The sequence below is a fragment of the Aquarana catesbeiana genome, linkage group LG05, assembly GCF_042186555.1.
Source record: "Aquarana catesbeiana isolate 2022-GZ linkage group LG05, ASM4218655v1, whole genome shotgun sequence".
NCBI classification, from domain to species: domain Eukaryota; kingdom Metazoa; phylum Chordata; class Amphibia; order Anura; family Ranidae; genus Aquarana; species Aquarana catesbeiana.
The window spans coordinates 649383723-649411689 of record NC_133328.1 but is presented as its reverse complement, the minus strand read 5'-3'; the positions used below and the strand labels follow the sequence as shown (position 1 = coordinate 649411689).

General features: G+C 45.2%; 1 protein-coding gene across 2 annotated transcripts; it reads right to left on the bottom strand.

The window, feature by feature from the left end:
* Positions 1-54: 54 nt before the first annotated feature.
* LOC141145676 (uncharacterized) lies at positions 55-27878 on the bottom strand. 2 transcript variants are annotated; one of them, XM_073632524.1, is made up of 3 exons: positions 27777-27878; positions 7427-7553; positions 55-5206 (listed from the first exon to the last, which is right to left on the bottom strand). In XM_073632524.1, the coding sequence occupies exons 2-3, from the start codon at positions 7458-7460 to the stop codon at positions 1413-1415; spliced, it is 3828 nt and encodes a 1275-aa protein (XP_073488625.1). In that variant the 5' UTR covers positions 7461-7553; positions 27777-27878; the 3' UTR covers positions 55-1412. The 2 variants fall into 2 exon arrangements, with proteins under 2 accessions (XP_073488625.1, XP_073488624.1); XM_073632523.1 differs by lacking the exon at positions 27777-27878 and adding an exon at positions 21827-22242.
* Positions 27879-27967: the final 89 nt, after the last annotated feature.

The following is a 27967-nucleotide window of genomic DNA, read 5'->3' as shown; positions in this document are numbered from 1 at the left end:
AGAACATGAATGTCCTTCGTAGGGGTGTGTCTTTGAGGAAGTGACGAGGCGGAATTGTCTAATAAATGCAGCTTTTATTGTCAGGGCTGAACGGAGGAATCATTCACCAACTAAGCAGCAAAAACAAATGAAACCTTTTAAAGGGCCACAACCTCCAACACTGACATTTCAATCCTGAAGGGCTGAATCACCTACCAGCTTCAGTAAGATTTTTGCCCCTGGATTCCCAGCTCCGCCCACCCTCTGCAGCTCTTCGAGGGGTCTCCCATTACAGGTTCCATTTTTCATATTTAATACTATATTAAAAACGTAGCAGTGTGCGGTGAGACTCCATAGGGTGCAGAACCTAGAACAATGGTCTCCAAACTTGCTTTTATTTCATCCACTAATACCAACAATGGGGCATAATTCCCCCCCCCCCACCCCTTCACATACACACACACTGACCCCCAATGAAGGAGGACAATTCCTCCTAATGGCACCAATGATGGGGCACACTTTCTCTCGATGATACCAACAATTGGGCCCAAAGACACCAATGATGGGGCACAATTCCTCCCAATGACACCCACGATAGGGCATTGTTTTTTCCCCCCACTGATGTTGGAACCTTTTCTACTCCCAAGGGCCCCCCCAAAAGTCTGAAGGACAGGAAGCGGGTCCTTTGTTTAGCAAGTTTGGAGGACTCCTGGCCTAGAATACAACAGATGTGAATATATGGAAGGAACATCAGACCAAACTCATTTATTGATGTTGTGTTAAAAGACTTCCATCACGTTTCAGACCTCCAAAACGCAACATCAATAAATTAACTTGGACTCTTATCTTTTGGTCTGGCACTCCTTCCATATATGCACATCTGGTGTATTTCAGGCCAGGGGTCTCCAAACTTTCTAAACAAAAGGACCAGTTTACTGTCCTTCAGACGTTTGGGGGGGCTGGACTGTGGCCCTTGGGAGTAGAAAAGGTCCCTTGGGCAAAAAAGATTATACATATACACGTCTTTTCCTGGTAACCTGCTGGTGCACCCACAGTAGGGTAGCCTTGCCTGTTGTGAGAAGCCTAACCTAAGCTAGTGGGCTCTTCAAATGTTTCTTGCTGTCTCACTACCTTGTATAAACTCATATCAAATTCCTAGCGCCTCTTGGATGCCCTTTTATTTCATTGTAGAATACACCAGAGGGCAGATCTCACCATTGGAGGTAAAAGAAAGCAGCAGGTGAATCAGCCCAGCTGAAACCTCATGTTTGGGTGGAGTGGCCCTCAACATTGAAAGTACAACAATTAGCATTGAGTTTTGTCATTATCCCTGAGTGCCTGGAGGAGGACTTCTGGACATCTGAACTGTACAAAGATACCCTCCTCCCCCCTGCAAGTCTTTAGAATGGTGTTTGTAGTGTGTGGTTTGGAGATCAGGAACACAGGCCGTATTTCTGGTGTTTGATGAGGCTGGTGCGGTAGCGGAACTCTTTGCTGCAGTCGGAACATCTGTAGGGTTTTTCACCGGTGTGAATCCTCTGGTGAACGACAAGGTTAAACTTCTGGCTGAACTGTTTGCTGCACTTAGGGCAGCAATAAGGCTTCTCGCCTGTGTGAGTGCGCTGGTGGAGAACCAGCTGAGACGTCTTGCTGAAGGCTTTTCCGCACTCTGCGCACACATGCCGTGCCGTGCTGTGCGTGATCTGGTGCTCCATGAATTTATCCACGTTATCGAAGCTTCGCTTACAATGTTCGCACTTAAACTGCATCTTTTCCTCATCTGATTTTAGTGCCTCATTACAACCTGAGCTGTTTGCATCATTGTCGTTGGTTTTTGGTCTGTTGGCGTTTTGGTCAATGTTCTGGACTGGGGGCGCTTGAGGTGGTGGGTTTGATAGCATAACATTCAGAGGGTGGGGAGAAAATGAAGTATGAGAGGGAGAAGGAGGAGGAAGGGGAGAGGGCACTCGAGAAACCTCATTTTCTTTTTTATTTTCCAGCAATTTTGTTTTCATAGGAGCTTTTAGATGGGGCATTGATGTCTTTGTTGGGGTGTTCTCACAAGTCAGGGTCTGTGATTCGGATGTAAATGGTGGTGTTGGTGGAATGTTATCTCGGGCAACATTACAGAGCATTGACGTCTTTGTTGGGGTTTTCTCACAAGTCAGGGTCTGTGGCTTGGATGTAGATGTTGGTGGAATGTTATCTCGGGTAACATTGTGGGGCACTGACGTCTTTGTTGGGGTGTCCTCACAAGTCAGGGTCTGTGATTTGGATGTAGATGTTGGTTTGAACAAAGGAATGTCCTCTTGGGTATCTTCTGAAGGTGGTACTTTCCTAGTTTCATCTTTGGACAAACCAGAAGAGGATAATATATTAGACATTGTTAGGCTTTGACAAGTATCTATCAAGCTGATAGATTTCTTTACTCTAGAGGCTGGTGGTGGTATGACGGGACAATTTTCAACAGGTCGTTTCCTCACACAAAGGGCATGTGTCTGATGACGGAGAAGACCCGTTCTGTAGCGGAAAGCTTTGTTGCACTCGTTGCAGGTGTAAGGTCGCTCCCCTGTGTGAATGCGTTCATGAACCACAAGATTAAAACGCTGGCTGAAACTCTTGCCGCATTCGGTACAAGTGTACGGCTTTTCTCCCGTGTGAGTTCTTTTGTGGAGAAGGAGCGTGGACCTCCTGTGGAAAATCTTGTTACATTCCGGGCATGTGTTCTTAGGTCCCAAGTGGGTCTTCTGGTGCTCCGTAAACTGGCTTAGGTCTGTGAAAGACCTCTCACACTGGCTGCATTCAAACAGATTCTCAACGGGTTGCATTGTCTGACCACCTTCCTTCATTTCTGGCCGTTTCGTTGCTTTTGCCGAGTTAACCATGGACTTGCTGGCCATCGCTGATTGTTGTAGTGTTGGAACCGAAGAAGAATTTTTGGGCATGGAGGCCGGAAAATGGGGGAATGATTTATCACAGACAAAGGATGATGACCATGAGGGAGACTTATTACCAGATGAACTACAGCTGGGGGAAGGCAAGACCAATGGTGGCCTAAATAAAGGTTTGTTACCTACTGCCAAGGTATGGGGTGAAGGAACTTTAGATAAGGACGATGTAGAATGGGGCTTAGAACTGGATGAATGATGGAGGATGGGCTGCACTGGGGGAGGAAATGCAGTTCCAGACTTGGGATGCAGAACTGTACATGAAGAAGAGGGAGAGTTGGCATGATTGGAATACACTGGCGAGCTAAAAGATGTTGAGCAATTCACCTGAGATCTATGACGCTCATACAAGGAATGTTTAGCAAAGGATGCCTGGTAGACTAAGGAGGAGGAGGAGGATGAAGAGTTTTTCACAAAAGAGGTTTTATAGTCTGAGGTTGAAGGTCTAGAGGAAGCCGATCGATGGGGTTTGCATGACGATAACAGAGTGGTATTAGTCAATTGACAAGACATAGAACACGGTGAAGACACAACAGGCTTTGTTCCTCTGGTGATACAATTAGAAGATGACGACATTGAATGATATTTTGAATACATTGGGTGATATTTAGGTGACAGTGAAGCTGTGGGAGATTTAAAGCCTTGGCTAAATGAAAGCGATGAACGTTTGCCACCTATTGCTTGATGCATGGCAGGAAACAAGCCCGAAGGAGATTTCAAGCCCGAAGGAGATTTCAAGATTGAAGGAGATTTCAAGCTTGACTGATGATTGTTTGTAGAAGAGGAAGTCAAATGAGGTTGTCCTCCTGAAGAGACACTTGCCTCTGAGGATAAGTTGGGTGGAGTTCCCGTCTTTAATAAAGGATAAATAGAAGAGGATGTCGTTGAGTTAGGCTTTATACCAGACTGATGAATGACCACTGCATTTGAAGAAGGACTTAATTCGTGAGAAGAAGTTGGGTGTCTATTAGCAGATGAATAACGTATATAAGATGGTGCAAATGCCAAAGGTTTATCTCCCGATTTATGACAGATGGAGTTGACAGATGAAGATGGAGATGTACTACTTGATGAGGAAGATGCCATAGACCGAGGCTTAATACTGGATTGTTTACAAATTGAATTGTTTGATAATAAGGATTGTTTGTGTGCAGACTGAAGACCGGTGAGATGTCTGGAAGATGACTTATCTCTAGGAACCAATTGAGAACAAACAGGGCTTGTTGAAGATATTGGTGGTTTAGATGATGAACTCTGCAAGATGCAAGTGTCCGTACCTTGCCCACCAATGGTCAGGGATACTGGAAAGGGTTTAGCATTGGATGAGGTGGAAGATGACTGTGGTCTACTGGCCAAGGTCTTAGCTTCGGGATGAACAATAGATGGAGGAGGCTGTTGAGAGTGCTTAGACTTTCCTCCAGGACGTGTTCTGTGATTAGTCTTCACACATTTGCCCTCGTGCCTTATAAGAGCCGGCTTGTAGCGGAAACTCCGATCACAGGAGGAACATTTATAAGGTTTTTCCCCAGAGTGAATCCGCTGATGAATCACAAGGTTGAACCTCTGACTGAAACGTTTGCCACATTCGGAACAGGCAAAGGGACGTTCTCCGGTGTGAGTCCTTCGGTGGAGTTTCAGGACGGACTTTCTGACGAAACCTTTCCCACAGTCCGGGCAGGTGAAGCTCTTGTTTTCTTTGTGTGACTTTTTGTGCTCGATGAAAAGGTTAACGTCCGTGAATATTTTCGGACAGCTAAAACACTTTAACAACTGTTTTCCATTTTCCGCCATGTTTCCCAACTGGCCAAAGGTTTTTGTGCCGACCAAATTTTCCAATTCTTTATATTTCGCGAGGTCCTTGCCACCTGCTATCGTGTCCACTCTTTCTGGGTATGTTTCTTCATTGGTTGAAAAAGCCCATCTTGGACGTGAATATGGATTAGAAGACCACTTCTTGCTGCCCCTGAGATTATAGGGCTTCCCATGGTCGTGTTTTATTTTTTGGATCATTGGATCAAATGGCTTATGGTTTGTGTTGGGGTTACCTCTCTGGTGACTCCGTTTGTGGTCAACGAGAAGAGACCAGCTTCCCACAACCTCTCGGCAGTCAGAGCACCTGTGGTGTACTTTGTCCAGCACACCGTGGAAGTTCTTGTACCTATCAAACCAGCTCCTCGAATAGACCATGTCCCATTGGGTCTGTTCTTCCACCTTCCATGCTGAACCTTCTGCATCCAAAGTAATATCTTCAGTTTTAATATGGGGCTCCCAGAGGTCTTCTGGAAAACACAAATGAAAAACATTTTAAGAAGAAAACTTTTCTACAATTTTAAGGGTTCCTAACTAGACATGTGCGAATGGTTTCGTTACGAATCGAAATTCGTACAAATTTTTTGTTAGTTAATCAGAGATTTGGATGTACACAGATTGCTGAATCACAAAAGTAACAAAATTTCAACAAATCCAAAATAAATTACAACTAAACAAATTATCCAAATTCCAAAATGAATTTAAGTTTGAAATGGAAACATATTGCAATAAATACAGTAAGACATAAAAGTGAAATAAGGCTGCTTTATTGAATAGAATAAAATAGAATATAATAGACTATAAAGGAATAGAATAAAAAATAAAGGCATTGAATAGATCAGAATAGAATAAAATAAAATAGAATAGAAAACAATTTAATAAAAAATGAAATAAAGGAATAGAATAGAATAGAAAGAAATAGAATAAAACAGAGCACTGAGTCCATGATCACACACTCACCCAATAGGGGCACAGAGTCCAGGATCACACACTCACCCAATAGGGGCACAGAGTCCAGGATCACACACTCACCCAATAGGGGCACAGAGTCCAGGATCACACACTCACCCAATAGGGGCACAGAGTCCAGGATCACACACTCACCCAATAGGGGCACAGAGTCCAGGATCACACACTCACCCAATAGGGGCACAGAGTCCAGGATCACACACTCACCCAATATGGGCACAGAGTCCAGGATCTCACACTCACCCAATAGGAGCACACAGTCCAGGATCACACACTCACCCAATAGGAGCACAGAGTCCAGGATCTCACACTCACCCAATATGGGCACAGAGTCCAGGATCACACACTCACCCAATATGGGCACAGAGTCCAGGATCACACACTCACCCAATAGGAGCACACAGTCCAGGATCACACACACTCACCCAATAGGAGAACAGAGTCCAGGTTCTCAAAATCACCCAATAGGAGCACACAGTCCAGGATCACACACTCACCCAATAGGAGCACACAGTCCAGGATCACACACTCACCCAATAGGGGCACAGAGTCCAGGATCACACACTCACCCAATAGGAGCACAGAGTCCAGGATCTCGCACTCACCCAATAGGAGCACAGAGACCAGGATCTCACACTCACCCAATAGGAGCACAGAGTCCAGGATCACACACTCACCCAATAGGGGCACAGAGTCCAGGATCACACACTCACCCAATAGGAGCACAGAGTCCAGGATCACACACTCACCCAATAGGGGCACAGAGTCCAGGTTCTCAAAATCACCCAATAGGAACACACAGTCCAGGATCACACACTCACCCAATAGGAGCACAGAGTTCAGGATCTCACACTCACCCAATAGGAGCACAGAGACCAGGATCACACACTCACCCAATAGGGGCACACAGTCCAGGATCACACACTCACCCAATAGGGGCACAGAGTCCAGGATCTCGTACTCACCCAATAGGAGCACAGAGTCCAGGATCACACACTCACCCAATAGGAGCACAGAGTCCAGGATCACACACTCACCCAATAGGAGCACAGAGTCCAGGATCACACACTCACCCAATAGGAGCACAGAGTCCAGGATCACACACTCACCCAATAGGAGCACAGAGTCCAGGATCACACACTCACCCAATAGGAGCACAGAGTCCAGGATCACACACTCACCCAATAGGAGCACAGAGTCCAGGATCACACACTCACCCAATAGGGGCACAGAGTCCAGGATCTCACACTCACCCAATAGGGGCACACAGTCCAGGATCACACACTCGCCCAATAGGGGCACAGAGTCCAGGATCTCACACTCACCCAATAGGGGCACAGAGACCAGGATCACACACTCACCCAATAGGAGCACAGAGTCCAGGATCACACACTCACCCAATAGGAGCACACAGTCCAGGATCACACACTCACCCAATAGGGGCACAGAGTCCAGGATCACACACTCGCCCAATAGGAGCACAGAGTCCAGGATCTCACACTCACCCAATAGGAGCACACAGTCCAGGATCACACACTCACCCAATAGGAGCACAGAGTCCAGGATCTTACACTCACCCAATAGGAGCACACAGTCCAGGATCACACACTCGCCCAATAGGGGCACAGAGTCCAGGATCTCACACTCACCCAATACGGGCACACAGTCCAGGATCACACACTCACCCAATAGGAGCACAGAGTCCAGGATCTCACACTCACCCAATAGGAGCACAGAGTCCAGGTTGTCCTGCATCACCTCCTTATAGAGATCTCTTTGCCAGTCCTGGAGAAGACTCCATTCCTCCTCAGTAAAATACACCAACACCTCCTCAAAGGAGACCGGGAGCTGGAGGAAAGAGCAACAAGAAATCAGAAGTACAAAATGGCACTTTGGAGGCTGAGAACGAATATTTCAGGAGCGTTATATCTGAATTCCAGTCACATGTTTAAATACACATCAGATACTCACAGCGGGTAAAATAAGTATTGAATCCGTCACCATTTTTCTAGGTAAATCTATTGGTAAAGGTGATATTGACATGAAATTTTCCCCGCATGTCGGTAACAATCCATGCAATCCACACATACAAAGACACCAAAACAAATCCGTTCAGAAATGAAGTTCTGTGTAATAAAATGGAAGGACACAGGAAAAAGTATTGAATATACATAAAGAAAGGGAGGTGCAAAAAGGCATGGAAAGCCAAGACATCAGATAAAATCTATCAGTAATTAGAAAGCAATCCCACCCCTTGTCAGTGCAAATTAATATCAGCCGGTTCAGTCTCACCTGATGGCCTATAAAAAGGTGTCTCATTACCAAGGTGTCCCACAAGAAACATCTCATGATGGGTAAAAGCAAAGAGCTCTCTCAAGACCTTCACAACCTTACTGTTGCAAAACATACGGATGACATTGATTACAGAATAATTTCCAAACTTCTGAGTGTTCCAGTGAGCACTGTAGGGGCTATAATCTGGAAGTGGAAAGATCATAATTTCACCAAAAACTGGTCACCACCAGGTGCTTCTCACAAGATTTCTGACAGAGGAGTGAAAAGAATTATCAGAAGAATTGTCCAAGAGCCAAGGAGCACTTGTGGAGAGCTTCAGAAAGACCTGGAATTAGCAGGTACACAATAAGTAATGCCCTCCACCCCGCCATGGCCTGTATGCACGCTCACCACGCAACACTCCATTGCCGAAGAAGAAGCTTGGTGAAGCTCGGTTAAAGTTTGCTGCACAACATTTAGACAAGCCTGTGAAATACGGGGAGAATATAGTCTGGTCAGAGGAGACCAAAATTGAATTCTTTGGATGCCATAATAGACTCCATGTTTCGAGGTCACATCACCCCAAAAACACCCCCATAACAACAGTGAGGTTTGGAGGTGGGAACATCATGGTGGGGGCGGGGCTGTTTTTTGGCAAACTTCATATCACTGAAGGAAGGATGAATGATGATAAATCCGCTGCTATCTACCAGGATGATGAAGATATAATGAGGGCGGACATCTCAGGAGGACATCTCAGGAGGACAATCATCCCAAACACACAGCCAAGGAGAAAGAAAATAAAGCTGCTAGAATGGCCCAGCCAATCACATGACTTGAATCCAATAGAAAATCTATGGAAAGAACTAAAGATCAGAGTTCATAGAAGTAGCCCACAGAGCCTTCAAGATGTGAAGACTTTGTGGAAGAATGGCCCAAAAATCACACCCGAGCAACGCATGCGACTCATTTCTGCATAAAGGAGGCTTCTTGATGCCGTCATCACCAACAAAGGATTTTGGACCAAATATTAAATACATTTCAGTTAGTGAGTCCAATACTTTTTCCCGGTGTCCTTCCATTTTATTACACAGAACTTTATTTCTGAACAGATTTGTTTTGGTGTCTTTGTATGTATGGATTGCATGGATTGTTACCGACATGTGGGGAACATTTCATGTCAATAGAAATAGATTTACTTAAAAAAATGGTGATGTGTTCAATACTTTTTTTTCCCCATTGTATATACAGTATCTAACAAAAGTAAGTACACCCCTCAGTGACATTTGTGTAAATCTTTTCTTCTCTCTTTTCATGTGACAACACTGAAGAAATGACACTTGTCTACAATGTAAAGTAGTGAGTGTACAGCTTGTATAACAGTGTAAATTTGCTGTCCCCTCAAAATAACTCAACACACAGCCATTAATGTCTAAACCGCTGGCAACAAAAGTCAGTACACCCCTAAGTGAAAATCTCCAAATTGGTCCAAAAGTGTCAATATTTTGTGTGGCCACCATTATTTTCCAGCACTGCCTTAACCCTCTTGGGCATGGAGGTCAGCAGAGCTTCACAGGTTGTCACTGGAGTCCTCTTCCCCTCCTCAATGATGACATTACGGAGCTGGTGGATGTTGGAGACCTTGCGCTCCTTCACCTTCCGTTTGAGGATGTCCCACAGATGATCAATAGGGTTTAGGTCTGGAGACATGCTTGGCCAGTCCATCACCTTTACCCTCAGCTTCTTTAGCAAGGCAGTGGTGGTCTTGGAAGTGTGTTTGGGGTGGTTATCATGTTGGAATACTGCCCTGCGGCCCAGTCTCTGAAGGGAGGGGATCATGCTCTGCTTCAGTATGTCACAGTACATGTTGGCATTCATGGTTCCCTCAATGATCTGTAGCTCCCCAGTGCCGGCAGCACTCAGCCCCAGACCATGACACTCCCACCACCATGCTTGACTGTAGACAAGACACACTTGTCTTTGTCCTCCTCACCTGGTTGCCCCCACACACGCTTGTCACCATCTGAACCAAATAAGTATATTTTGGTCTCATCAGACCACAGGACATGGTTCCAGTAATCCATGTCCTTAGTCTGCTTCTCTTCAGCAAACTGTTTGTGGACTTTCTTGTCCATCATCTTTAGAAGAGTCTTCCTTCTGGGACAACAGCCATGCAGACCAATTTGATGCAGTGTGTGGCGTATGGTCTGAGCACTGACAGGCTGACCCCCCACCCCTACAACCTCTGCAGCAATGCTGGCAGCACTCATACGTCTATTTCCCAAAGACGACCTCTAGATATGACGCTGATCACGTGACCTCAACTTCTTTGGTCTACCATGGCGAGGCCTGTTCTGAGTGGAACCTGTCCTGTTATACCGCTGTATGGTCTTGGCCACCGTGCTGCAGCTCAGTTTCAGGGTCTTGACAATCTTCTTATAGCCTAGGCCAGAGATGGCGAACCTCGGCACCCCAGATGTTTTGGAACTACATTTCCCATGATGCTCAACTACACTGCAGAGTGCATGAGCATCATGGGAAATGTAGTTCCAAAACATCTGGAGTGCCAAGGTTCGCCATCACTGGCCTAGGCCATCTTTATGTAGAGAAACAATTCTTTTTTTCACATCCTCAGAGAGTTCTTTGCCATGAGGTGCCATGTTGTACTTCCAGTGACCAGTATGAGAGAGTGAGAGCGATAACACCAAATTTAACACACCTGCTCCCCATTCACACCTGAGACCTTGTAACACTAACGAGTCACATGACACCGGGGAGGGAAAATGGCTAATTGGGCCCAGTTTTGGACATTTTCACCTAGGCCTGTACTGACTTTTGTTGCCAGCGGTTTAGACATTAATGGCTGTGTGTTGAGTTATTTTGAGGGGACAGTAAATTTACACTGTTATACAAGCTGTACACTCACTACTTTACATTGTAGACAAGTGTCATTTCTTCAGTGTTGTCACATGAAAAGATAGAAGAAAAGATTTACAAAAATGTGATTGAGGGGTGTACTTACTTTTGTCAGATACTGTGTATATATATTATGCAGCCACTTGCAAAAGTATTAATACCCCCTGAAATTCCCCACATTTTGTCATGTTGCAACCAAAAACGTAAATGTATTTTATTGGGATTTTATGTGATAGACCAACACAAAGTGTCACATAATTGTGAAGTGGAAGGAAAATTATAAATGATACAAATAAATATGTGAAAAGTGTGTGTGGGGGGGGGGGTTTGTATTCAGCCCCCTTTACTCTGATACCCCTAACTAAAATCTAGTGGAACCAATTGCCTTCAGAAGTCACCTAATATAGTAAATAGAGTCCACCTGTGTGTCATTTAATCTCCATATAAATACAGCTGTTCTGTGAGGCCAGCAGAGGTTTGTTATGCCGTGTACACACGGGCGGACTTTTCAGCATCAAAGGTTCAACGGACTTCCAAACGAACGGACTTGCCTACACACGATCACACCAAAGTCCGACAGATTCGTACGTGATGACGTACACCGGACTAAAATAAGGAAGTTGATAGCCAGTAGCCAATAGCTGCCCTAGCGTCGGTTTTCGTCCGTCGGACTAGCATACAGACGAGCGGATTTTTCGACCGGACTCGAGTCCGTTGGAAAGATTTGAAACATGTTCCAAATCTAAAGTCTGTCTGATTTTCGACCGAAAAAGTCCGCTGCAGGTCCGATGAAGCCCACACACAGTCGGATTGTCCGACGGATTCGTCCTGTCAGACCAGTCCGGTCCAAAAGTCCGCCCGTGTGTACACGGCATTAGAGAATGTTAGTGAACAAACAGCATCATGAAGGCCAAGGAACACACCAGACAGGTCAGGGATAAAGTTGTGGAGAAGTATAAAGCAGGGTTAGGTTATAAAAAAATCTCCCAAGCTTTGAACATCTCACGGAGCTCTGTTCAATCCATCATCGGAAAATGGAAAGAGTACAACTCCAAACCTACCAAGACATGGCCGTCCACCTAAACTGACCGGCCGGGCAAGGAGAGCATTCATCAGAGAAGAGCCAAGAGGTCCATGGTAACTCTGGAGGAGCTGCAGAGATCCACAGCTCAGGTGGTTGAATCTGTCCACAGGACAACTATTAGTCGTGTTCTCCACAAATCTGCCCTTTATGGAAGAGTGACAAGAAGAAAGACATTGGTGAAAGAAAGTCATAAGAAGTCCTGTTTGTAGTTTGTGAGAAGCCATGTGGAGGACACAGCAAACATGTGGAAGAAGCTGGTCAGAGTTGATGGGAAGATGGATGGAGACAAATACAGGGCAATCTTAGAAGAAAACCTGTTATGCCCCATATACACGATCGGACATTGATCGGACATTCCGACAACAAAATCCATGTTTTATTCAGACGGATGTTGGCTCAAACTTGTCTTGCATACACACAAATGTTGTCGGAACTTTAGAACCTCAAGAAAGCGATGTGACGTACAACACGTACGACGGCACTATAAAGTTCAATAGCCAGTGCACCACCCTTTGGGCTCCTTCTGCTAATCTCGTGTTTATCTCGTGTTAGTAGAAGTTTGGTGAGTGACAATTCGCACTTTTCAGATCGTTTTACTGCTCTTCAGTTTGTGCTTGTGGGTTCGTATCTGGTTTTCAGGGCTTGCCCCCCCAAAGCACACGTGAGGTCCGTATAAAATATATGGAGTACTTTGCCGGTAGGGGGGCCATTGATATGCCAGAAAATGTTTAATAAACATTTAAATTTTTTTTTTTTTTTTTAGTTAAACTGACATAATATTCCCTTTGATTTACTGCTTGTGTTTCTTTTAGCTGTCTCCTAGGTTATCCAATCGGCTTTTTTTTTTTTTTTTTTGGCCATTTTCTTCAATAGTGCAAACGTAATTTATTTAAAACATGAGGTGACAATCTCTTCTTCAGCTATTATTTATGTTGTGGGTCTGCTACACACACACACACCTTGTTTTTGTTGTTAATGTATGTAATGCATTACTGATAAAAATATACATCAGTTTCAGCACCATTTTTTGTGTTAAAACAGGCATGTTTAAAACCATAAAACATACACAACTCAAGAACTTACAAAGTTCAACTTTGACAAAGTGAAGGCAATATCAGACATTTAGTATGTCCAAACTGTGTTGATCTTGCCTTCATCAGATATGAAAAGCCAAATTTTGAAGATGGACACAAATTGAGAGTCAAAACGGGGATTTCCCTCCTGATCCCATGCCTAATGTCAACATTATTATTATTATTATTATACAGGATTTATATAGCGCCAACAGTTTGCGCAGCGCTTTACAACATGAGGGCAGACAGTACACTTACAATACAAAACAATACAGGAGGGATCAGAGGGCCCTGCTCGTTAGAGCTTACAATCTAGAAGGGAGGGTCAAGTGCAAAAAAAAGGTAATAACTATGGGGGATGAGCTGATGGAAAAAATGAAAATACAGTTGTTAGGTGTGGGTAGGATAGGCTTCTCTGAAGAGAAGGGTTTTCAGGGATCGTCTAAAAGCTAATAAAGTAGGAGAATAGCGGACAGATTGGGGTAGGGCATTCCATAGGATTGGAGAGGCTTTGGAAAAGGCCTGGAGGCGAGCATGGGAGGAGGTGACGAGGGAGCTAGAGAGCAGGAGGTCTTGAGAGGAACGAAGAGAGCGAGTAGGTTGGTATTTAGAGACTAGGATAGTGATGTAGCTGGGGGTGAAATTGTGGATGGCTTTGTACGTAGTTGTGAGAATTTTGAATTTAATTCTTTGGCCGAGCGGAAGCCAGTGGTAGCTCCCATCATGGGGGATCATTGGACGTGTTTCGGGGGTGCAACCCCTTCCTCTCAGCTACTTGAGTTGCGAGGAAGGGGTTGCACCCACAAAACGCGTACCTTGATATCCCGCGATGGCAGATAGCATATGTTGACACACTGTGTGCATCTTCAAAATTTGGCTTTCAATATACTTACAAAATGATTTAAAAACAAACAAATGGAAGCATTTTGGTGCGTTTTAGATTCTGCCTAAAACATCAATGATGTTTTTGAGTCTTTTTTCAACATCATTGATGTCTTTCTTGATCTTCTGTAAATCCCTATTGCACACCATGATCTCCCCGATGAGGATCTTTACACTTGTGAAATGAGTTTCTTCTTCCACAACATCCACATCACCTAAAATTCAAAAGACACACCATGTATTATAAATATGCAGGCATCTATGTATTACCTGAAGCTGTGGTCTCAGACACTCACCTGTTGTGGTGACTATTTTGCCCAATTCATGAACCTCTCCTCCCTCCACATCTTCTGGTTGTGGTGTGGGGATTTCCTTTCCTTTAGGAGGTGGGGGATCCCTGGTGTCCTCAGATGTCCCAAGTCTTTTCTGCCCTATGTGAATTAAAAAAAAAAAAAGAGGTATATTTAGCACACAGATATTTGAGTCGAGAAATAGTAATATTAAACATTGCTTGGAAGTGTCATACAATTGTCTTTTTTTGGCAAAGTTCCAAGCTGAAGACATTATTTTTTTACCTTTATAAAGCTGGAATACTTACCTTTTTTTTACATTTTTCACACATGGAGACACCCCTAGTATCCACTGAAGCACCTGTGTGGGACACCATAAAAGGGTGTTCTGGTGTCCCACACTAGTGCTCCTGCATCCAGATGTGTAAACAGCTGCTGAGTGTCCTCTCCTTACACTGAATCAAGTTTGCATTTCATTCTAGTTACAAACCCATCTAGACAACAATGTACTAAACTTCTTTTAATAAAAATAGGCCTGAACAAATGTAGTTAACCTGAATCTGCCAAAAACATCGTATTAGTGGGCGAACGAACGATTACTGTGCCCACAAACCTTAAAGTTGCCATTTTAAACTGTACAACAGTAAAGAAAAGCACATGGAGCAGCATGCAAGTAATAATATTATTAATAATAATGACACACGACAACTACTTACTTTTTTGAAGAACTCTCTTGATCCTTCTCTACTGATCGTGCTCCCTCAATTTCAGGTCTGACCAGCGTTTCCTCAATTGATCGTTGGATCGTCGTACCCCAAAATTCCTGTGCAGACTTTTCACAACTTTAGTCTTGATCTTGGCCTTTCTCACATTTGGGTTTGGGTACGGTCCATACGTCCCATCATAGTCGGCCCTCTTGAAGATGTCCACCATCTCCACCATCTCTATAAAGGACATATTTAAGGCCTTAAATCTCCTCCGGGATCGGAACGTTCGTGGCTCCGGCCTTTTTTTCGTTGCTGCTGCTGTCTGCATGCACTTGCTCTTTCTCCGCCACTTGCTCTCCCAATGTGCCGAAAGACAAGGGACGGGGAATAGACTAGAAAGAACAACGGGGTGGGCGGAGTTTCATGCATGCGCAGTGTATATAAAGCGTAATGCGCGTGCATCGTACCTACAAGCTGTGAGCGGAGGAAGGAGTAGCTGAAGCGCCGAACGTAATAACGAAGGTACAATTTGAACTTGGGCCATCAGTGGCCTATACTGCTTATAGATTGAGGCCTATATTGGGACAAGATTAGAAGAGTTTAGCCTGACATTAGGGTTTGTCTTGTGTTGTGTCTTGCAGAGAAAATGGATCCATTCAATGATAGGGAATTTCTAGCAATATTCATTGACATGTTCAGGGAGCCGCCCTGTCTGTGGCAGGTGAACCACCCGTTTTTTAATAAGCTAAGAAAAAGGAAGGCATCCCTGGAGAAACTGCTTGAATTTGTGAAGCTGATGATCCCCACGGCAGACATCACCTATTTGAAGGCCAAAATTGGTGGCATGAGGAGCACTTATCTGGGAGCGAAAGAAGGTCCAGAATTCCCAAAGATCAGGAGCAGCAGATGACATTTATGTCCCCAGACAGACTGCATTTTCTGTCAGGCCAGCACTCTCCAATCTTCCTTCCACTCTTCCTTCCACCTCAGCTGAGGCTTCTGACGTCCAACCTGGGCCTTCCACCCAGGAAGATGTGGAGGAGCCCAGCTTGAGTCAGGCAGAGCATTGTTCAACATATTTCTTGTCGTAAAATTAATGATGTTAACTAGATGTTATTATTGATCACTAATTGCTGATTTAGGAAAGTGGTTTACATATCAATAGACAGTAGTGGCCAAAAAAGACAAGAATGAAAAATGCTGGGCTCAGAATGATAGTCTTTTATAATTTGTTAACATTCAATTTTCAACAGTCATGAGCTCAAAATTGTGTGTGATTGATGACCAAAAAACTAAAACTATGTCCCTTTTTCATACACAGGAAAGCCTCAGCCAGGAGGTGGCGGGGGAAAGCGGCAGCCAGGAGGACAACCATCGTCCTCCACCTCCTCCATCTCCTGCCACACCTCCAACACCAGAGCCACAGCCTGGAAGGAAGCGAGTGTGTGAAGGCCTGGGTTCAGTCTGGTCTGGCAAAAGATGCAGACTGTTGTAAGACCACAGCCTGGGGACATATATGTCATCTGCTGCTGTTCCTGATCTCTTGGACTCCTGGACCGGATTGTGCTCAGGCTCCTCAGGCCACCAATTTTGGCTGTGAAATAGTTTTGATGTGTGCCCTGGGGGCCAAAGGCTTCGCAAATTTCACCAGTTTATCCTTCCTCTTTATTTTGTTGTTATGACCCATAATAAATGGCTATTTTAAAAAAAAAATACTTGCCTATGTGTTTTACTTCAAAAAGGACAGTTTGTTTGTGAGGAGGCAGGTACATTTCAAAAATACAATGTCAAATTAACAAGGGACACCAACACCAACCTCCTTGAGGTTAAAAAATACAAGATAATAATGTTGTTGTGGTAACTTGACACACAAAACAAAAAAAATATTATGGAGATCACTAGAAAAAAAAAAAAAAAATGAGATCTTCATTAAAAAAACTAAAAAAAAAAAAAATCACTAGAAAAATAAATACAAAACATTATTATGGAGATCTGATGAAAAAATAAATAATATTATTTATAAGATCACGAAAAATAATAAAGAAATAATTTTTTTCAGAACTCTGTGTGAATATCAGCAGCAAAACAACTTCATTCTTCTAGCATTATAAAGAAGAAGAGAAAGCGCTGCATTAAAAGATTTAAAAATTTGCAGCGTGACGAATGTGCTATCTCCATTATGAACGCTCGTTTTACCAGACCGAGCGCTGTTCACAGACGCTCTCCATCCAATCTGACAGAGCTTAAGATATTTTACAAAGAAGAATGGGCAGAAATGTTCCTCTCTAGATGTGCAAAGCTGGTAGAGACATCCCCAAAAAGACTTGTAGAGAAAGGGGGTTCTACAAAGTATTGACTCCGGGGGGCGCCATACAAATGTACCCCCCCCCACACTTTTCACATATTTATTTGTATCATTTATCATTTTCCTTCCACTTCACAATTATGTGACACTTTGTGTTGGTCTATCACATAAAATCCCAATAAAATACATTTATGTTTTTGGTTGTAACAAAATGTGGGAAATTTCAAGGGGTTTGAATACTTTTTCAAGGCACTGTATAGTGGGGGAAAATAATGATTTGCTCCCCTACAGATTGTGTAAGTTTGCCCACTTACAAAGAAATGAAGGGTCTATCATTTATATGTGTAATTTATATGATAGAGACTGAATATCAACCAAAAATCCATAAAAAAAAAAAAAATCACATGATACAAATGTTATAAATGGAGTTGCAGTTCAGTGAGTAGTTGGTGGAGAATCCCTTGTTGGTGATCACAGAGGTCAGACGTTTCTTGTAGGTGGTGATCAGGTTTCCACACATCTCAGGAGGGATTTTGCTCCACTCTTCTTTACAGATCTTCTCTAAATCCTGAAGGTTTCTTGGCAACTCGAAGTTTCAGCTCCTCCATACATTTCCTATGGGATTAAGGTCTGGAGACTGGATAGGCCACTCCATGACCTTCATGTGCTTCTTCTTGAGCCACTCCTTTGGTGCCTTGGCAGTATGTTTGGGGTCATTGTCATTCTGGAAGACCCATCCATGACCCATCTTCAGTGTTCTGGCTGAGGGAAGAAGGTTCTCATCCAAGATCTTACAATACATGGCCCCGTCCATTGGCCCCTCAACAGGGGCGTTTCAAGGTGGCAAAAAGACCAGAGGCTTCAGCCCGAAGTCCAAGGCCGGTACGGGGGGGGGGTTCTGCAGTGGAGGAGCAGGGTTTTTTAGCTGGGCGGTGGGGTTGTGTGGCGGGGGGGGGGGGGGAGCTCACTTGCTGGTTGCTGCCTGGCTTACCGGTGCCCATAAATGTTGACCAATAAACTCACCTGCCTGCCACACTGACCTACCTAACTGACATACACTAATGGTAGTAACACACACTGACCTACCTGACCAGGAGACTGCAGCAGCTCAGCCGTGGTGTGCAGTGCACGTCCATCTTCACAGCGAGGAGGAGAGCTGATCTCACGCAGCGGCCGCATTGTAATTCCCGCCTTTTGGAGCCTGTAGCTCCTATGATGGATGTCACACACCCCGCGGTCCCACCATTGGACCAGTGGGACGTCCATCAGCGCGGGACCTGCTATGTGACTTGGCCACACTTGGGATAAGATCGGTCCCCGCTCGGGGCTATAAATAGACCGGTGCCCACTCGAGACTTGGGGCTGTTTGGGACCCACTCGGGGCTTCAGCCATGGTGAGCCCCCCCCCTACCGACACCACTGCCCCTCAATGCGGCAAAGTCGGCCTGTACCTTTATCAGAGAAAAAGCCCCAAAGCATCATGTCTCCACCTCCGTGTGTGACTGTAGGGATGGTGTGTGACTGTAGGGATGGTGTGTGACTGTAGGGATGATGTGACTGAAGGGATGATGTGACTGAAGGGATGATGTGACTGAAGGGATGATATGACTGAAGGGATGAGGTGACTGTAGGGATGATGTGACTGTAGAGATGGTGTGTGACTGTAGGGATGGTGTGTGACTGTAGGGATGGTGTGTGACTGTAGAGATGGTGTGTGACTGTAGAGATGGTGTGTGACTGTAGGGATGGTGTGTGACTGTAGGGATGGTGTGTGACTGTAGGGATGATGTGTGACTGTAGGGATGGTGTGTGACTGTAGGGATGGTGTGTGACTGTAGGGATGGTGTGTGACTGTAGGGATGATGTGACTGAAGGGATGATGTGACTGAAGGGATGATGTGACTGAAGGGATGATATGACTGTAGGGATGATGTGACTGTAGAGATGGTGTGTGACTGTAGAGATGGTGTGTGACTGTAGGGATGGTGTGTGACTGTAGGGATGGTGTGTGACTGTAGAGATGGTGTGTGACTGTAGAGATGGTGTGTGACTGTAGGGATGGTGTGTGACTGTAGGGATGGTGTGTGACTGTAGGGATGATGTGTGACTGTAGGGATGGTGTGTGACTGTAGGGATGGTGTGTGACTGTAGAGATGGTGTGTGACTGTAGGGATGGTGTGTGACTGTAGGGATGATGTGTGACTGTAGGGATGATGTGTGACTGTAGGGATGATGTGTGACTGTAGGGATGATGTTCTTAGGGTCATAGTCAGCATTTTTCTTCCTCCAAACACTGCGAGTCGAGTTAATGCCAAAGAGCTGAATTTTGGTCTCATCTGACCACAGAACTTTCTCCCAATCCTTCTCTGAATCATTTAGATCACAGGTGTCCAACACAAGGCCCACAGGCCGAATCCGGCCCTCCAGGCCATTTCATGCGGCCCTCGCACCTCTCCTGCAGCTGCAGGAGAGCTCTAGCCCTCCTCTGGTCCTCATCCAGACCCCTACTTTCTGCTGTCAAGCAATGCATCCAACTTCTTCCCAGCAGCAGCATAAGGAAAGGGGGGTGCACTGTGATGTTAGGGAGAGTGGGGGACTCAACTTCTGATGGTGGGGTGGCTCTTGACATCTAATGTAAGTGGAGGGGATGCGCTGGACATCTAATATTACAGGTACAACCAGCCCTCTTGAGGACAATCATAATGCTGACGTGGCCCACGATGAAATTGAGTTTGACACCCCTGATTTAGATGTTCAGTGACAATCTTCAGACGTTCCTGTCCATGCGTCTTCCTGAGGAGGAGGACCTTGCGGGGGCTGCAGGATTTCAATCCATGGTGGTGTATTGTGTTACCAATGGTTTGTTTGGTGACTGAGGTCCCAACTACCTTGAGATCCTTCACCAGCTCCTCCCGTGTAGTTCTGGGCGGATCCCTCACTTTTCTCATGACCATCCTCACCCCATGAGGAGAAACCACGCATGGAGCTCCAGACCGAGGACGATCGATGGTTATTTTGTATTCCTTCTCACCAAGCTTCTTGCTGATGGTCTTGTAGCCCATTCCAGCCTTGTGCAGGTCTACAATCTTCTCCCTGACGTCCTCTGACAGCTCTTTGGTCTTCCCCATGATGGTGAGGATTGATTGGAAGAAAGAAATTCTGTGGACAGGTGTCTTTTATACACATAACGAGTTGTCATTAGGAGAACCTTCTTACATTGACAGGACTAATCTGTGTACCACATGAGGACCTACTGTAGTGTCTGTGTATACTCCATATATACCCCCATATATACTATATACACTCTCTATATACTCCATATATACCCCCATATATACTATATACACTCTCTATATACTCCATATATACCCCCCCATATATACTATATACACTCTCTATATACTCCATATATACTTTATACACTCTCTATATACTCCATATATACCCCCCATATATACTTTATACACTCTCTATATACTCCATATATACTTTATACACTCTCTATATACTCCATATATACCCCCCATATATACTATATACACTCTCTATATACTCCATATATACCCCCCATATATACTATATACACTCTCTATATACTCCATATATATACCACATGAGCACCTACTGTAGCCAGTCTGTGGGGGCAGAATTATTGCTGGTTGGGGATCAAATACTTATTTTACTCCATTTATAACATTTGTATTGTGTGATTTTTCTGGATTTTTGGTTGATATTCTGTCTCTATCATATAAAATACACCTATGATAAAAATTATAGACCCTTCATTTCTATGTAAGTGGGCAAATCTACATATTCTGCAGGGGAGACGATCATTATTTTCCCCCACTGTATGTATATATATATATATATATATATATTAGGGATGAGCTCCGGCGTGTTCGCATGGCGCACGTGCCGAGCCCGCCAGGAAGTCGGCACGGCGCAGCGCTAATCACAAGCAGTGAGACATTTCCCGATGTGCGGCTGCAGAGATCGGGAAATGTCTCCCTGCCTGTGATTAGCGCTGCGCCGTGCCGACTTCCTGGCGGGCTCGGCACGTGCGCCATGCGAACACGCCGGAGCTCATCCTTAATATATATATATATATATATATATATATATATATATAGATAGATAGAGAGAAAGAATATATATATATATATATATATATATATATATATATATATATATATATATATATATATACACACATATATACACAGTATATAGCCATATGCTTCCTCCGCCTATCAGCACGCTCCTTGTTAGCAGATGGGCACTGCAGACAGCTGCTATGCTTCTCCCTCTTCCAGTCTGTGCTCTGCTGGGTTGATAGCCCACACACATCCTATACATGGAGATGCATACAGATGTTTTCTGTCTTCCTCGTCTCATCAGTGCAGGACGCGGTTTGGTGTAAACATTAGCAGTTGCTGTGTACACAGCCCAGGGGGCCGACTATTTTTTAGAACTACAACTCCCAGCAGGCTGCCCCATCCCCCTACCCCCAACCCTATGCAGCATCCACTCCTAACAATCACTCCACATCACTCTGCAGAGGCAGAGAATTATTATTCTGGGGGTACTCACCCACATGGCGGCCATGGTGGCGGTGCCCGGTCAGGCTCGGAGGGTACTTTGCACCCCAGGGCAGGGCTGGAAGTCTCAGGCCGGTCAGCGGAGGAGGAGATCAGGGGATCCAGGGAGAGGCAGGTGACAGGAGGCTGCAGGGGGGTGGCATTGGAGTGTCAGCTCTTGGGCTCCAACCTGAGCAGGGAGGGGGATGGGACATGCAGGCTGCTGTGGGTCTCTCTGTCACCCTTGTTTTTTTTTTTTTTTTTGCTCGCCCAGCCACACAGCACCGCAAGGGTTAAACACTCTGCATAGTCCACAGCTCAGGAGCAAAGCCTCTTCCCATCATGCACTGCGCTCCTCCAGCAATCGCCTTCCTGGTTAATGTTTGCTGAGCGCAGACTACGACTCCCAGAATCCCCCAGGGCTCCCCTCCCCCCACCGTCAGCTACAGAGCTCAGCCCCCCTTATATATAATGTATAGGGACTCAGAGTCAGTGTAGGGACAGGGATGATGATTGTCCCTGGAATCCCCATTCATCTCCCCCCCTGTACATCTCTATGGAGCAGAGTGATACATTTCTGCTCTCACTGATAACATTGTAACACATTTATATATAAACATTGTAACACTTGTATCTTTTTTTTCCCCATTTTAATCATTTTCTTTAGCATTCAACATTTAACCCTTTCATGCCTAAGCCTATTTCTGACAAGTTAAAATCCGCATTTTTTGCTAGAAAATTACTTAGAACCCCTCAAACATTATATACAGTATATATATATATATATATATATTTTTTTTAGCAGAAAATCTAAAGAATAAAATGGCGAGCATTGCAATATTTTAAGTCGCACGCTATTTGCGCAGAGGTCTTTCAAACGCAATTTTTTGGGGAAAGAAGACACTTTCATGAATTAAAAAAAAAAAAAAAACAGTAAAGTTAGCCCATTTTTTTTTTGTATAATGTGAAAGATGATGTTACGCCGAGTAAATAGATACCTAACAAGTCATGTTTTGAAATTGCGCACGCTCGTGGAATGGCGACAAACTATGGTATCTAAAAATCTCCATAGGCGACGCATTTAAAAAAAATTAATGGTTACCAGGTTAGAGTTACAGAGGAGGTCTAGGGCTAGAATTATTGCTCTCACTCTGACGATCGCGGCGATACCTCACATGTGTGGTTTGAACACCGTTGACCTTTGCGGGCGCGACTTACGTGTGTGTTTTCTTTGCTGTGCGAGCGCACGGGGGGTGGGGGCGCTTTTATTTTTTTCTTATTTTATATATTTGTTTATTTTTTTACATTGTCTCTTTAAAAAAAAAAAAATCTGATCACTTTTATTGCTGTCACAAGGAATGAAAACATCAGTAGGTGGTGACAGGTCCTCTCTATGGAGGGATCGGGGGGGGGGGGGGGGAGATCTAAAAGACCCCAAATCTCTCCTTTGCGCTTAAAAGTATTCAGATCACCAAAAACTGTGATTCCGAATATACATTTTTTTTTTTAATCGGCGTCATTGGAAGCCGAGTAAACCAGAAGTGACGTTGCTTCCAGGATTTTACATCGGAGACCCGATCGGAGCCGAATCCAGATTTGTTCGGGTCTCAGCCTAGCCGGAGGACACGCTGAATGGTGGCTCGGGGTCTCCCGGTGGGACGGGAGGAGCGGTGGAAGGTGGCGGACGTCCCCCTCCCTCTCATTTAGGATAACAGCTGAGCGACTTTTAGCCGCATCAGTTATCACTAAAAAGCCGACTGCTGGCTCTAAAAAAACAATATCAGATGATGCCTGCAGCCTCATATCACCCGCTGTAACCTCTTCATGCCTGAACGCAAATTTGGGTACGGTCGGCGCAAAGGGGTTAAGGGCTCCTGCACACCACAACTCAAAGAAGCTCCTCCTACAGGCTTTTGAGCTATTCCTCCCACTGACACCAATGATGGGAAACTATTCCTCCCACTGACACTAATAATGGGGCACTATTCCTCCCACTGACACCAATGATGGGACACTATTCCTCCCACTGACACCAATGATGGGACACTATTCCTCCCACTGACACCAATGATGGGACACTATTCCTCCCACTGACACCAATGATGGGACACTATTCCTCCCACTGACACCAATGATGGGGCACTATTCCTCCCACTGACACCAATGATGGGACACTATTCCTCCCACTGACACCAATGATGGGACACTATTCCTCCCACTGACACCAATGATGGGGCACTATTCCTCCCACTGACACCAATGATGGGACACTATTCCTCCCACTGACACCAATGATGGGACACTATTCCCCCCCACTGATACCAATGATGGGACACTATTCCTCCCACTGATACCAATGATGGGACACTATTCCTCCCACTGACACCAATGATGGGACACTATTCCTCCCACTGATACCAATGATGGGACACTATTCCTCCCACTGATACCAATGATGGGACACTATTCCTCCCACTGACACTAATAATGGGGCACTATTCCTCCCACTGACACCAATGATGGGGCACTATTCCTCCCACTGACACCAATGATGGGGCATTGTTACCGAAGCCAGGACACTTTCCACTGCTACTGGCCACAGTCTGGCCCCTTTAAAGTCTGAAGGAGATTAACCTTGCCCTTTGTTTAGAAAGGAGACCCCTGCTATAAATAATAAATGTAACATTTTAAGAAAATGCCCTTTTTATCTACTTTGATCAGGAAGATCCTGTGACTGGAGATACATTTCTATTCTATTATTTGTCCAGATAAAAGGACACCAAAAGTCTTAACTGGACCTCGCCCACCATAACAACCTACACCCCATCTCCTTGCGCCCCTTTTCTTTCAAACTCCTCGAACGTCTGGTCTACAACCGACTGAGCGACCATCTGACTGAGAACAAAGTTCTTCACCCGCAATCAGTCTGAATTTCGCTCCACAGAAACTGCTCCCCTAAAACTCACAAATGGATGACTGAAATCTAAATCCAATGGACACTATTCTGTCCTCCTACTTCTGAACCTCTCTGCTGCATTTGACACAGTGGACCACCTCCTCCTCAAAAGACTCCTTTGTCTTTGATCTCAGTACTCTTCGTTGGATGTTATGCTACCTACTGTCTCTTTCAGCACCTTCAGTGCCACCTACAACTCTACCTCTTTTCTCTGTCAGGGTCCCCCAAGGTTCTGTTCTTGGACCTCTTCTATTCTCCATCTACACCTCCTCCCTGGGTCAGCTGATAACCATGGCTTCCATCACCATCTCTATGGTAACGACATCCAAATCTATCTCTCTACCCCTCAGCTCATTCCATCACGTCTCCTCACGTATCATTAGTTTACTAACAGACCTATCAGCCTGGATGTCACACCACTTCCACAATCTATCCAAAACCAAGCTCATAATATTTCCTCTCCCATATGCCTCTGCCCCTGACTTCTCCTCTATGATTGATGGCTATATCAGTCCCTTCCCCCATGCCAAGGTGCTAGGTGTAATCCTGGACTCTGAACTATGCTTTCGGCTCTACATCCAATCACTGTCCAAAGCTTGCCGCCTCAACCTCCGCAACATCTCCAAGATACACCTCTTCTCCTAACCAATGACATCACAAAGCTTCACTCCCTGGTTATCTCTCAACTCCCTCCTCATTGGCCAACCTCCACACAGACTATTCCCTCTTCAGTCTATCATGAATGCTGCTGCCAGACCATCCACCTTACCAACCGTTCAGTGTCCTCCACCCCTCTCCGCCAATCCCTCCACTGACCTCCATTCAGTGTCCTCCACCCCTCTCCGCCAATCCCTCCACTGACCTCCATTCAGTGTCCTCCGCCCCTCTCCGCCAATCCCTCCACTGACCTCCATTCAGTGTCCTCCACCCCTCTCTGCCAATCCCTTCACTGGTCTCTATTCAGTGTCCTCCACCCCTCTCCACCAATCCCTCCACTGACCTCCCATTCAGTGTCCTCCACCCCTCTCCGCCAATCCCCCCACTGACCTCCATTCAGTGTCCTCCACCCTTCTCTGCCAATCCCTCCACTGGTCTCCATTCAGTGTCCTCCACCCCTCTCTGCCGATCCCCCAACTAACTTCCATTCAGTGTCCTCCATCCCTCTCTGCCAATCCCTCCACTGACCTCCATTCAGTGTCCTCCACCCCTCTCTATCAATCCCTCCACTGACCTCCATTCAGTATCTTCCACCCCTTTCTACCAATCCCTCCACTGACCTCCATTCAGTGTACTCCACCCCTCTCTGCCAATCCCTCCACTGACCTCCACTCAGTGTCCTCCACCCCTCTCTGCCAATCCCTCCACTGGTCTCCATTCAGTGTCCTCCACCCCTCTCTACCAATCCCTTCACTGGTCTCCATTCAGTGTCCTCCACCCCTCTCTGCCAATCCCTCCACTGGTCTCCATTCAGTGTCCTCCACCCCTCTCTGCCAATCCCTCCACTGGTCTCCATTCAGTGTCCTCCACCCCTCTCTACCAATCCCTCCACTGGTCTCCATTCAGTGTCCTCCACCCCTCTCTACCAATCCCTCCACTGGTCTCCATTCAGTGTCCTCCACTCCTCTCTGCCAATTCCACCACTGACCTCCATTCAGTGTCCTCCACCCCTCTCTACCAATCCCTCCACTGGTCTCCATTCAGTGTCCTCCACCCCTCTCTACCAATCCCTCCACTGGTCTCCATTCAGTGTCCTCCACCCCTCTCTGCCAATCCCTCCACTGGTCTCCATTCAGTGTCCTCCACCCCTCTCTGCCAATCCCTCCACTGGTCTCCATTCAGTGTCCTCCGCCCCTCTCTACCAATCCCTCCACTGGTCTCCATTCAGTGTCCTCCACCCCTCTCTACCAATCCCTCCACTGGTCTCCATGGGAGGTGTATGTGGGGGATACATGTATGGATGGGAGGTGTATGTGGGAATGCATGTATGGAGGGGGGGTGTATGTGGGGGATGGGGGGGTACATGTAAGGATGGGGGGTGTATGTGGGGATGTACATGTATTGATTGGGGGGGTATATTTGGGGGATACGTGTATGGATGGGGGGTTGTATGTGGGGGATGGGGGGGTACATGTAAGGATGGGGGTGTGTGTGTGTGGGGGATGGGGTGTACATGTATGGATTGGGGGGGTATATTTGGGGGATACGTGTATGGATGGGGGGTTGTATGTGGGGATGGGGGGATACATGTATGAATCAGGGAGGTGCGGTGAGTGACTGGTGAGGGACTGGCTGGTATCAGAGCCAGATACACACGGGTTACATACGCAGCAATCATTAGATCGAGAGCAATAATTCTAGCACTAGATCTCCTCTGCAACTCTAAATATGGAACCTGTAAAAAATGTTAAAGTGTTGCCTATGGAGATTTTTAAGTACTGAAGTTTGGCGGCATTCCACGAGTGTGCGCAATTTTAAAGCGTGACATGTTAGGTATCTATTTACTCAGTGTAACATCATCTTTCACATTATCCAAAACATTTGGGCTAACTTTTGTGTTTTGTTTTATATATTAATGAAAAGTTTCTTTCCAAAAAAAAAACACGTTTGTAAAAATTGCCGCGCAAATACCGTGTAACATAAAAAGTTGCAAAGACCCCCATTTTATTCCCCAGGGTGTCTGCTAAAGCAATATATATAATATTTGGGGGTTCTGAGTAATTTTTCAAGAAAAAAAAAATGATGATTTTTACATGTAGGAGAGAAGTGTCAGAATTGGCCTGGGTGGGGGAGGGGTTGATTACCATAAGTAATATACAAATAATTATTATTTCATGTTTTTAAGGTAAATTACCATATTTTCAAAATCTGTACTCAAGCAGGGGGCTTAACGGAAAAATGACTGAAGTTTGAAGTTATAACTTATCAGTAATTTCACAGTAAATAGATAAATAATAAATGATGATCTTATAACATAATATAGTATAATAATGTAGGATTTATCTTGTACCTTTCCAGCAGCAGAAGATTCTCACTCTCCCTCTTCATTGTGTGAGAAAAACACGGGATTGTGGGTAAATCTTATACACATAAACAGGTTATTTCCTTCTAATTTAGAGGGCTGGAAGGAAACATTTGTCTTTTAGACACACCCCCTTCTATGACACTGCAGTGAGAGGCGTGCCTCCACTGCAGCATTTT